The following is a 13,045-nucleotide window of genomic DNA, read 5'->3' as shown; positions in this document are numbered from 1 at the left end:
GAGTCTACGTCATTCCCACTTACTAAAAATCTGCTTGAATATGTTAAGTTTAAAATATCTAGTACACGGTCACAGTTAGGGCTCATTGTCTAACATTCAAAACTTGATTGCTGAACATTTACTATGAATGTCCTAAGTAAAATCAGATGTTTGTAGGCCAGGAAAAGAATGCAGTTACAAATGAATTCTGCTCTAAATTAACAATTAAAAAATCTTAATCTATAAATCAGTTATGAATTAGTACAATTTTCCAAATATCCCTTTCTTCTTGTATATTCTTACTATCCCATCTTCCTAACTCCTGGCTAGCAGACTAAACTACTTATGCAAAATCCAAACTAAAAAGTTCAAACAAGCCAGGCACAGTGGCTCATATCTGTAATCCCAGCACCTTGGAAGGCCAAGGCAGGTGGATCACTTGAGGTCAGGAGTTTGAGACCAGCCTGGCCAACATGGTGATAACCCTGTCTCTACTAAAAACACAAAAATTAGCTGGGTGTGGTGGCAGGTGCCTGTAATCCCGGGAGTACTTGGGAGGCTGAGGCAGGGTAAACGCTTGTATCTGGGAGGTAGAAGTTACAATGAGCCAAGATTGTGCCACTGCACTCCAGCCTGCGCAACAGAGGAGACACCACCTAAAAAAAAAAAAAAAAAAAAAATCAAATAGCCTGAAATCTCAGCACTTTGGGAGGCTAAGGCAGGATGATCACTTGAAATCAGACACGGGAGACCAGTCTGGGCCATGTAGCAAGATCCCACCTCTAAATAACAATAATAATAATAATAATAATAATAAATACAAAAATTAGTCACCTACTGTAGTATCAGCTACTTGGGAAGTTGAGATGGGAGCATCACTTGGGCCCAGGAATTAAAAGGCTGTAGTCAACAACGATCGCCACTGTGCTCCATCCTGGGCCACAGAATGAGACCTTGTCTCAAAAAAAAAACTTCAAATAACTATTCTCCCAAATTTTGAGGGGAAAAAAGATCATCAGTGACTTAGTTTCCAAAAATTAATCTTTTTCATTTTTTAGAGACAGAGTCTCACTCTGTTGCGCAGGCTGGAGTGCAATGACGTGATCTCAGCTCACCACACCCTCTGCCTCCCAGGTTCAAGCAATTGTCTCCCGAGTAGCTGGGACTATAGGTACACACCACCACGCCCAACTAATTTTTATATTTTCAGTAGAGATGGGGTTTCACAATGTTGGCCAGGCTGGTCTTGAACTCCTGACCTCGTGATCCTACCGCCTCAGCCTCCCAAAACACTGGCATTACAGGCCTAAGCCACCACGCCCAGCCCAAAATTAATCTCAAGTCACCGCCAGACCAACATACATATGGGGCAGCACTGCTTTTCCAAAGATAAATGATATAAGAACACTAAGGCAAAAACCAAGTGCATTTTGAAATGAAAATTCAGTATCATTAACTTAACTTTAAAGTTAAATACATTTGAATTCCTTGAATATATCCTAAATTCTTGAATTATTAGTAATTCATTGTCTTCATTAACTACCTAATTACCTATTAACTAAATAACAGTTTAGTTTAGTTACTTGGTTTAGTCTGCTTTGGTTTAAAGCGTACATATATTTGGCCAGGCCACGCTTGTAATCCCAGCACTTTGGGAGGCAGAGGTGGGCAGATCACGAGGTCAGGAGATTGAGACCACAGTGAAACTCCATCTCTACTAAAAATACAAAAAATTAGCCAAGCGTGGTGGCGGGCACCTGTAGTCCTAGTTACTCAAGAGGCTGAGGCAGGAGAATGGCATGAACCCGGGAGGTGGAGCTTGCAGTGAGCCGAGATGGCGCTACATTCCAGCCTGGGCAACGGAGGAGACTCTGCCTCAAAAAAAAAAAAAAAAAAAGTACATATATTTATAATGTGAAAATCCTTTCAAATGCGAGGGAAGGGATAATCATTCCTCTTCTGAATTTAAAATAGTAATGTAAGAAGGGACTGTGTGTTCTATAAGACTATAAGGATATATAGAAGTATAAAATCTGTTCCGTTTCAGGCTGGGCGTGGTGGCTCACGCCTGTAATCCCAGCACTTTCGGAGGCCGAGGTGGACTGATCATGAGGTCAGGAGATCAAGACCATCCTGGCTAACACGGTGAAACCCCATCTCTACTAAAAATACAAAAAACTATCTGGGCGTGGTGGCGGGTGCCTGTAGTCCCAGCTAGTGGGGAGGCTGAGGCAGGAGAACGGCATAAACCTGGGAGGCGGATCTTGCAGTGAGCAGAGATCCCGCCACTGCACTCCAGCCTGGGCAACAGAGCAAGACACCATCTCAAAAAAAAAAAAAAATCTGTTCCATTTCAGACAAAAATTAGATTTAAAGAATTCTAAGCTTATAAAACTGAAAAATGCTAAGGAATATCCACTCACATTACCACAGTATTTCCAAACTTCAATGTAAATCAGAATCATCTGGAAGGCTTGTTAAAACAGATTTTTGGCTCTACACTCACAGCTTGATTCAGTAGGTCTACAGTAAGGCCTAAGAACTTTTTTTTTTTTTTGAGACAAGGTCTGCAATGGTGAGATCTTGGCTCACTGCAAGCTTTGCCTTCCCAGCTCAGGTGATGGTTCCACCTCAGTCTCCAGAGTATCTGGGACCACATGTGTGTGCCACCACAAACAGCTAATTTTTGTATTTTTTGTAGAGACACAATTTCACCATGCTGCAGGCTGGTCTCCGAACTCCTAACTCAAGCGATCCTCCCGCCTTGGCCTCCCAAAGTGTTGGGATTACAGGTGTGAGCCACCACACGAAGCCAAGAACTTACATTTTAACTAAAGTTCCCATGAGATGCTAATGGTGCTAGACCTGACAACACACTTTGAAAAGCCCTACTCTAATATACACAGCACAATTATCCATTAAAAGATACCTTTGTCCTCTATTAAATTTACTGAAGAGTTTCTTTAGAGTATCCCATGGAATCAGAAATTTATCACTTCTTAAAAATTCTATTGTTATACACAGAATACACTTGAATCTAACTCTAATTATAATGAAGGCCAAATCAATTCTGGATCTAAAGTTGTATTTTTTAAAAAACTAATTATGAAATATTGTACTATACTCTTAAAATATCCAGAACTGGTAAGTCTACACAGACAGTAGACTAGTGGTCGTTGAGGGTTGGAGAGGGGAAAGTGATCAACAATAGGTTATGATGGTAAATATACTAAAATCTATTGACTTACACACTTTAAGCAGGTGAACTTTTTTATGTAAATTCCATCTCAATAAAGCTATTAAAGACATTGTGTGAAAGTTCATACAGTAGCTAAGCAACATTAAACCAAATATTACCATCGTAGCCACTCTTAGGAATACATAATTCTAATCAGAATAGCAATAGTTTTGTTTCTCCTCATCCCAGGTAAACAACACTACCAAAATTATGACAGACTCCAAACTTCAAGTCCAAAATCAACCAGATCATATAGTATTTTTAAGGCCATTAAATTATAGGTACGTAGGACTATTCTTTGGGAAATTAATGGTTGCCTCCAGAGTGATCCCATGCACTTGGCAGTAACATCCTTCAACATTCAGCTGCAATTTTTGAAAAATTTGCTTCACCACATTAGTTCTCTGCCCAAATATCCACCAGAGGCAGCAGAGCTTCAGGAATCATATAAACACAAGGAGGGAACTATCTAGACTTCCTCTTCTCACCTTCCCCACAATATACACAGTTTGTATATCTGATATCATAAAACCAAAAATTAGGTACCAAGTAGTCCTTATAAAAAGCACTTACTGCATAGGAATATTAGATAACTTATTAAAACTTTCCCTATATATTTTCATCCATCAATCATTCTTATTGCTGAGAGAATTTCTACTTCCCTTTTTGGTTAAGGAAATATCAATTCCAATAAAAAATAAACCTACAGCATCGGTAAACACTACCTTAAAAATAGAGACTTAAAGGCTCTTTCCAAAGTTCAAAGTTTTTAAAGTTTCCTATTACGTTACTATTTCCCCCTTGAATTAATGCCTACTGCCCAATAAACCTGTTAAATTAGCTCTGATTTGCCTTTAAAGCTAATAGGACTTACGTCTCATGAGTTCCAAAAAAGAAAATGGGTAGTTTGTTTGTGGGTGGCTTTACAGCTCCATCAGGAACTTCATCTACCTAAAAGAAAAGTGAGAAAAATTAAAATATTTTAAAACATACACACCTCAACATTTATCTGAATAAACAAGAGCAAAACATCCAAAAAGGATCTGTTATAAAATGGACCAGTTCTGCAGGTCCATAATCTCCTATCCCCAAATCTGAAACCCAAGAAAGTCTGAAAACCAAAATTTCGGTCAAAACTCATGGTGGCAAAACCTGGACTGACACTGAGGGTATCAGTCATTTATTTTGTCCACCTACTGTTTCCACTGTTCTTTGCAGATAATTAAGATTATCATGTGCTATTCCAGACCACACCAGCAGCAAAATATATGGTATATGTACTCGCCCTGCCTTCCTAAAATCCCAAAATTCTGAATTATTAATCATATCATCATTTCAGGTAAGGAGTCTGAATCTATTTGACAACCCTAAATGTTAGTTCTGTAGGAAATCTATACAAATAACAGAATAATGTAAAAGCAGACATTGACAAAAGTTTAAATTAGTACCTCCCGAAGTCTGAAAAGCTTATGAAAAGATCCTTCACTAACATGACTGAATCACATGAGGCTAGCTGTTCCTTTTTCACTGCTCTTTCAACCTTTTAAATTATGTAAGGCTGAAATCATCAAGTGCTATCACATCTAATATATCCATAATACTTGTTACTTTCCCGTATCAATAAAGGAAAAGCAGACCTCAGGACTAAAGCAGTACTATCTAGCTAGAATTTAACAACATGTCGGCCAGGCGTGGTGGCTCACGCCTGTAATCCCAGCACTTTAGGAGGCTGAGGCTGGTGGATTATGAGGTCAGGAATTCAAGACCGGCCTGAGCAATATGGTGAAACCCTATCTCCATTAAAAACACAAAAATTAGCCCAGCATGATGGCAGGTGCCTGTTAATCTCAGCTACAAGGGAGGCTGAGGCAGGAGAATCGCTTGAACCTGGGCAGCAGAGGTTGCAGTGAGCTAAGATCACCACACTGCACTCTAAGCCTGGGTGACAGAGTGAGACTCTGTCTTAAAAAAATAAAAAGAATTTAACAACATATCTATTTTAAATGTCATAACTTTCATAATTTCAAAAACACTTCAATTTGAAAATCTGCTGACTTTGCTAAGAAGGGGGCTGACCATTAGAGGACCTACTATCCCCTCTGTAATCATTACGGTGTTGCAGAAAAGACCATGAGGATGACTGAACTGGTTATTTGTGAGGGAAGTCTAAAGGCTCTTACATATCAATAGAATCATTACCACCCAGTATCTCTATGGACCTATTTCCCCACCGATATGATGAAGATCACACCTGTTATCTCAACTTTGTGGGAAGGTCCCGATAATTGCAAAAATGCTTAATCCCTTAAGAGATCATTTCTGTTAACCCAGTTCATATGCTTCTTTCTGCTAGCAAACAGCTTTAAGAGTTCATGCAAATACCTAGCACCTATAGCCTTTAACAAATGCCAGGCAAAATTTGATTTTTTTAAATGATTATTACTGGTAAAGGATTATGTACATGAATGTTTAAGACTTAAAAATTAAAGTCTGGGACATGTAGACAGAAATGTTAAAGCAAAAATTGCAACAAGAGGTGTCACCTTTACAGCTCAGATTTTAAATACGTACTCTAAACTCTCTACAGCAAAGATTTCAAATTTCTAATGAAGACAGAAAAAGGAAATAATTGTTGGACACAGAATACACCAAAACTAAATGCAGCTGTTTCTCAGAACAAAATGACGGGGAAAAGGGAAAAGACAAACACTTCCTTCCAATCCAAATGAACTTGTTAAATAAGGAAAACACTGTGGTCTTCCAAAGGCTACCCTATTTTATTTTCAGTAGCACTCTTAAGTCACTCAACATGAGCGTGGGGAGGGTGATTTGGGAGATTTTTAAAACATTTCATTGGCTTTCAACTGCACTGTGGCATGCAAATCAGAATACAGATGTATTAGACAACCTCAGATTTTCAAACACCTCAAAATAAACAAGGATACCTCGACAATCATGAAAAAGTATATTAGAGGGGCCTTAAACCTGATCAGTTTCCCTAGGCTCCATTTAAACGTGAATTGTGTTTTATAGGTGCATTGTATGTACTACGGACTGTGGAGGGTATAAAGAAATTGCATTTAAGGTTGTTGCCCTCATGCTCACAATATACTTGGAAGTCAAAGCATACACTGAGTAGGAATTAAAACAAAAGATTATCACAAAAGGAATAGATTACAAAGTAAAATATATAGACAAGGATTATGGCTGAGGGTTGTTCAAGTAAGACTGCACCGAAAGAGCAGACTTTATAGGCAAGGAAAAAAGCTTTGGAAGGAAACTTGTGAACAGGAGTCTACGTAGAGCAGCTAAATGGAAGAAAGTCAAGGAACAGTGATCAGTTTACACTTGGATGGCACTCTCAACTCCTAGACAGGACTCTGTCATCTAATGGGTGTTTTCCCCCATTCCTCTTCCCTGCTGACATAACTAAAACTACAGAATTTAATTATTTTTAAAAAAACACATTTTCAAAGGAGAGTAAATTAGTCGAAAATAAATGGCTTGGAAAAATACAACTTCAGAACACCATATAAGTATATTTTTAAAGGATCTCGAGTTTACCCAATCTAATGGATTGCAACATATTTTAGATCCTATCTATCACTATTTTAGAGCCTGGGTACCACCATAAACAAAAAGACCCCTTTTTCTAAAAATGGAGCGTATATCTTTAAACAGTCTCAATTCCTAAATGTCAAACATCCTGGGTCCTTAATCATTTCTCTGTACCACTAGATGTGAACTCAGGAATCTGGTCCACACCTCTTTTTTGCCTATTGGAAACAAAAAGGTAAAACAACTTCTTCAAGGTCATAAACACCTCAAATAAAAAGGGGGAAATGAATTTTCTGGCCCTTCCTCGGTGCTAAACTACCGTAATACTTTCAAGAATATCCAGTCCTGAATCTCTGTATTAAACAAGCAAATCCAGAAGGCCTCATCAAGGTATTTTTTTAAAAACCCCATAAATCCAATTTAACCACATACGCACTTCTCTGACATCCAAGAGTTTGTGTGTAATCTGCACAAATTCCAGATATTTTGTACCTGATCTAAAATTACAGAAATGTCAATGTTTCACTAATTTTTAAACAAAATTCATTCTTCATTATTTCACCTACAATGGAATATTAACTAGCAACGTATTTAAATATTTCCTAGGAAAAAAATCTGTCCAAGTCGGCCAATAAACCATAGAGAAATACACAGGTATGTAGAAACGTCTGGATTTTTATAATTACAGGGGAGATTATTGGGTAAAAAACTAAAACGAAAAATCAGGTTACAAATGAGACTAAAGCAAGGGAGAGAAAGGACAGAGAAAAAAATGAAGAGACACGATGGGCAGCAGGCCTCCGGGGAAGAGGGTAGCACTGCTAAGCGCAAGGGCTACAAATCACTTACTCGAGCTGGCCAATGGGGGTAACCTTTCATCTTGGCGAAGATGAGGTCTCCAGGTTTGAAATCGCGAGTCATGTTTCGGGGGCGAGGCCGGGGGTCCGAAGCCCGGGAGGCGGCGAGTAGATGCGGCGGCGCGGGGATGCGGGCGGCGGACACCGGCCGCCCACGGGCGGGGGATGATGCCTCGGGGCGTCCCGACGCGCCTGCCAGGGAGAGCACCGAGGGCGGTTAAAGCGAAGAACCCCGAAGGGAGGGGCCGCAAGGGGAGGGGGAGGGGAGCCGGCGGGTGGGGGTGGCAGAGCGAGGGGAGGGCCGCCTCCCGCTCCTCCCCCGCCAGTGCGCTGCCTCCGCGCCGGGGCAGGTCCTCCGCCCCGCCACCGAAGAGACGCCACCACCTGAGGCGGGGATGCTGCCCGGCCCAAAATCTCCCGTCCGCTCGCCCCATCTTTCTCCGGGCTTTTTCCACCGGGCTCAAGCCCTAGAAGGGAGGGGGTGCATGGGAGAGAAAAAGGCAGGGATTCCGAGAGGCGAGCGGCCCCCTTCCGCCCACGCAAGGCCTCCCCCGCAACCTGCTGCCCAGCGACTGCAGCCTCGGCCCCCTCGGCTCCCGGGCGGGCCGCGTCCACTTCTCCGCTACAGCCAGGAGCAAGGCCACCGAGGGGGGGGCGGGGCGAGTCCCCGTCGCCCGCTCACCTGCCGGGGCCGCGGGCGCCGACGCTGCGGTTGCTGGCCGGTCGCCTTTACCCGCGTCCACGCAAGCCACCTGCGCCACCAGCTGCCGCAGAGGCGTCTCAACGGCCCGGAATCGCAACCGCGCCGCCGCTGCCGCCGCCGTAGCTGCGCTGCTCCCGCGCGGCTCCCGCTCGGCGCCCGCTAGCACGAGGGCGCGACCACCTGCTTACCGAGAGAGGGGGGATGATGCAGCACCCGGCGAAGGTGTGTGGCTCCGAAGCCGATTTTCTGAAAACCCTAGGTCCCCAAGTTCGCTTTCATGTAACAAGTGCATGCAGATGCAGAGGGAGACGCAAGCGAAGAAGAAAGGACTGGGCGAAAATAGCTCGGCCTGCCGCAAGTTCCCCCTGCGGTTTGCAGAGTGGTCGGGCCCGGCCCGCCCCTGCTGGCCTCTCTGCGTGTGTGTATTTGTATGTGTACTGTATGTAAAAGGCGGGGAGGGAGGAAATGATTGTTGTGGACGCGGTTTGGGGGCGGGTATCCGGGCCTCTATCCCTTGGCTGCGTGTTAGGGAGAAACTGGCAGTAAAGCTTCATGTTCTTGTATCGTTTTCCAGGGTGGGGAGGCTTGAAGGCTGCTTTTGCGCGGTTTGCATCATCCAAAAAAGAGGAGCTGTACGAAAACCCAAAGATGAAATTGGAGCATGCGGCGGTTGCAGGGTGTGCTGCATGTAGGCCTCTTGCACCTCGCTGAATGGGCCTCGTAGTCTCCTTTTCCTTGAAATTGTAATATGAGAGCGCCCTATTTGATTTCTTTTACATTTGAAGCACCAAGAACTATTAAGAAAACTGCAACCCTACTGAATGCAAAATGCGAAGGGTGGAAAACAATGACAGGAAAACAGAAATCTTTTAGATAGGATGTGGGTTTGGGCCCTAACTAAATTTTAGCTGCATCTAAATTTTTTCTCCCTAGTAGAATAGGAGCTGGTAGGTGGTACAATGTATAAGTGTTACTAAACCTCAAATATTTTCTCTTTTAAAATGCTCTTCAAGGGATTTTATAGATTATTTTATTTTTTGATCCTTTAGAGAGGCTGAAAATATTTTTAAACAGAATGTTAAGACATATAAAAATAAGAATAATAAGACATATATTAGCACCTAGATAATACTGCTTTAAATACGGGACTCAACTGGAAATGAATTAGGAAAAGTTGTTTTGAGTTGGTAAAAATTGAGAATTTTTTTAAAGCAATACAGCATGTCTTTAAATAGGAATGAAAGAAGACCGCCCCAAAGTAAAATGTCCTGCAAGGAGTTTCGAGAAACTATACCTGGGCAATACACGGAGAGTTCCAAGTGGAGCAAAAAGAGAAATTGGCTGGCAAAGGAGAAGGAAGGGTTGGTGATATGTCTTGAAGCTTCTCATTCTGAACTTGAATTTAATGTATGTAGTAGGAAGCTACTATAGGTTGCTGAGCAAGAAAGGGGTAAAAATGATTATTTAACCAGTTCTTGATGTTTCAAGGTAAATGATAGTAGAAAGAGGCTGGGGGTAAGTGGAGTACTCATGAAATGACCCATTTCTCAGTGAGGCTGGTGACTAAGAAAAGGGAAGGAAGAGCATAACTAAGTAATTACACAACGGAATAGTTGTCAGGTGTTGGCTATAAATTATGCATAGGAAAATATGGAAAAAGATGTATTGAAGAAAAGCCCAAGATACAGAGTGAGAGACCAAAGCATCATCCAGCAATCATTTGTGTGTGTGTGTTTGTGTGCACTTTATTTGTTCTAAACACTGTAAGGCCTTGCTACTTCAAGTGTGGTCCAGGGCCCAGCAGCAAGGGCTACGTGGGAGCTCAGGTAAAGCTCAGCCCTTCTAAATCATAATCTGAGTTTTAACAGGATCCCTAGGTGATTCTTACGCATATTCAGTTTGAGAAATTGCTTTAGAGGATACCTCAGACTGTAAGAACTTCAAACTAAGGAAAACAGACATAAAATAAGTTATAATTAATGTTACAGACAACTTTTCATTAGTACTAATGGTAGGACCAACAAGTAAAAAGGGGGTAGTTAGTGTTGGGGGGGACCTCAGAAAAGAAAAAACAAAGGGAAAATGGAAAAGCATGGATGTTTTAGTATTAGTGGGGTTTTTTTTGTTGTTGTTGTTTTTTAAAAAAGGAAGTACCATACTTAGCTCTTGCTGCCTTTAAGTTTTGTCCATTTCAACCTGTGGTAGTTTGTAGACAACAGGAGATACCCTTTAAACAATAAAGGCAAAACAGGTGGTGGTTTAAGCTTCCGGAGAACAAAAGCCCAGGATCCCTGGGAGCAACAGTTCTGAATCTGAAAGGAAAGGGGGAAGGGAGAGCAGGGAACAGGGAAGGAAAGCTGGGCACATCCTAGCCACTTGGAGAGCTTTTCTGTGCTCTTCTCCAGCTGTGATCTTTTCCAGCCATGCTTGGTGCAGCCCTCCCCCATAGTCAGCCTTCTTTGTGGGGATGCTTGAAAAAGTATACCAAAATGGAGATCAGAGGAGCGATGGGAAAAGTTATAAAGAGAAAGAATATAATTTCCAAAACAAGAAAGGGGAGGGGGCAGGAAAATCTAAATGAGTTTAGGCAGGAACTTGGCCTACATTTTCTCATTTAACCAAAGTGCCACTATCCCCATTTCACAGATGAGAAAATAGGCTCAAAGAAGATAAGCAACTTGCCGAAGATCACACTTTAGTCCAGGGGCCAAAGTAAGATTCTGGCCCCTCTGGCTAGTTGCCCATGCCTTTTTGTGATTCCACATCGCCTCTAGGTGGGGCAGGGAGTCAGCAAGGCTGAAGGAGGAGTGGCTTATAATTAGAAAAAGATGCTGGAAGGAAAAGCAGCCCAGTACTTAACTCTTCCACCTTCCGCCTTTGGGCTTGAAAGTATTCCCAGCTTAAAATTTCCTAACAACCTCCCTCCACCCCATGCCATTCCCCAGCTTGTCCCCAGCACTTAACTCCTTCTGGTCCTAAAAAACTCAATCCAAAAATCACCTCTGGAAAGGATGTGACCTAATCTTAGAGTAATAATTTCTTATTTACACTCTTTCCTACTAATCTGTAAACTGCTTAGAAGTCGGCACTATCTTATTCATTGGTGCAGATACTCAATAAAAAAGTGCCGGGCATGGTGGCTCATGCCTGTGATCCCAGCACTTTGGGAGGCCAAGGCAGGCGGATCACAAGGTAAGACCAGCCTGGCCAACATGGTGAAACCCCGTCTCTACTAAAAATACAAAAATTAGCCGGGCATGGTGGTGTGCGCCTGTTAATCCCAGCTACTCAGGAGGCTGAGGCAGGAGAATCCCTTGAACCTGGGAGGCAGAGGTTGCAGTGAATCAAGATAACCCCACTGCACTCCAGCCAGGGCAACAAAGCAAGACTCTGTCTCAAAAAAAAAATTTGTTTTCAAAAATATTTATTGAATGAATGAGAGGGAGTGGCAAGTCAAAAACCCCAACAGACTCAGTAATCCTTTAGGGTGAGAAAGCACGTAAGTATGACACATGAAAGTGCTTTGTTTTGACTTTATGAATTTTTCTTGTACAGTGCTTGAAGGTTAACCCTTTAACAGCAGTGACATTTTTCACTCACTACAAATATATTCATTTTAACCATTTTAATTAAAATCTTTCTAAATGAGATCTCTATTCTAAAATAGCAACAATCTCTTCGTATCTTTTACATAATTTCCTACCTTAATACACAGTGTTAGTGATGCACCTTCAACTTATTGGTATGAACAGGTATTGAACTGTTTTCTCATGTTTTATATGTAAATCCTCATGATGGGTAAATAGTGGGAAGTTAGCAAGAATATGGGGGAAACTATCAAAGAGCTAGTTTAGTTGGGGATGTCATAAATCCAATCTAGGTCTCACTTCCCATGAAAATCAATAAGCATTCGAAGCTTTGGCTCTTAGGTAGGCAAAAGCCAAGATGTACTAGCTTATGAGCTGATAACTAGGTTTACTGCTGAGCTGCGTTACCAGCGTTTAGAAGAGAGTTGTTTTCGGCACATGAGATGAGAGAAGTCTTCAGGAATCTGAATGCTCTTTAGAAAGACTAGAAAGAAGCAAGGCAAAGACGAGTTTGACAGTTGACCTGTGTGTACTATTGGTGCCTTTTGTGAAGACTGCCTAGACTGTGGGCTGTTCTAGTGGGATTTTTTTTTTTTTTTTTTTTTTTAGATGGAGTCTCGCTCTGTCACACAGGCTAGAGTGCACTGGCACAACCTCAGCCTGCTGTAAACTCCACCTCCTGAATTCAAGCAATTATCCTGCCTCAGCCTCCCAAGTAGCTGGGATTACAGGCGCCCACCACCACACCCAGGTATTTTTTTGTATTTTTAGTAGAGACAGGGTTTCACCGTGTTGGCCAGGCTGGTTTTGAACTACTGACCTCAAGTCGTCTGTCAACCTCGGCCTCCCAAAGTGCTAGGATTACAGGAGTGAGCCACCGCACCTGACTTTTTTTTTTTTTTGAGGTAGAATCTTACCCTGTTGCCCAGGCTGGAGTGCAGTGGTGCACTCTTGGCTCACTGCAACCTCCGCCTAGGTTCAAGCGATTCTCCTGCCTCAGCTTCCCAAGTAGCTGGGATTACACGCTTGTGCCACCATGCCCAGCTAATTTTTTTTTTTTTTTTGTCGTTTTAGGAGAGATGGGGTTTTACCACATTGGCCAGACTGGTCTCGAACCCCTGAC

General features: G+C 42.3%; 2 protein-coding genes across 5 annotated transcripts in view; one reads left to right on the top strand and one right to left on the bottom strand.

Annotated features, from left to right (window-relative positions):
* PSIP1 (PC4 and SFRS1 interacting protein 1) overlaps positions 1 to 8,496 on the bottom strand; it is a 51,262-nt gene extending 42,766 nt beyond the window's left edge. For all 4 annotated transcript variants that reach the window (XR_002731798.3, XM_023213114.3, XM_023213116.3 and 1 more), the window contains exons 1-3: positions 8,315 to 8,496; positions 7,625 to 7,824; positions 4,092 to 4,168 (exon numbers count right to left, since the gene is read on the bottom strand). Coding sequence is in view for 3 of the 4 variants with exons in the window: in XM_023213114.3 (XP_023068882.1) it covers positions 4,092 to 4,168; positions 7,625 to 7,696 (149 nt within the window). In the remaining variant the exon portion in view is untranslated. The remainder of the gene's footprint in view (positions 1 to 4,091; positions 4,169 to 7,624; positions 7,825 to 8,314) is intronic.
* On the top strand, positions 8,005 to 13,045 carry LOC116418448. The gene is made up of 2 exons (XM_031934129.1): positions 8,005 to 8,557; positions 12,997 to 13,045. Exon 1 carries the CDS (start codon positions 8,028 to 8,030, stop codon positions 8,496 to 8,498), a length of 471 nt encoding a protein of 156 aa, XP_031789989.1. The 5' UTR covers positions 8,005 to 8,027; the 3' UTR covers positions 8,499 to 8,557; positions 12,997 to 13,045.

Source organism: Piliocolobus tephrosceles, chromosome 14 (assembly GCF_002776525.5).
Source record: "Piliocolobus tephrosceles isolate RC106 chromosome 14, ASM277652v3, whole genome shotgun sequence".
Classification (NCBI taxonomy): Eukaryota; Metazoa; Chordata; class Mammalia; order Primates; family Cercopithecidae; genus Piliocolobus; species Piliocolobus tephrosceles.
This window is presented reverse-complemented; position numbering and strand designations above follow the sequence as displayed.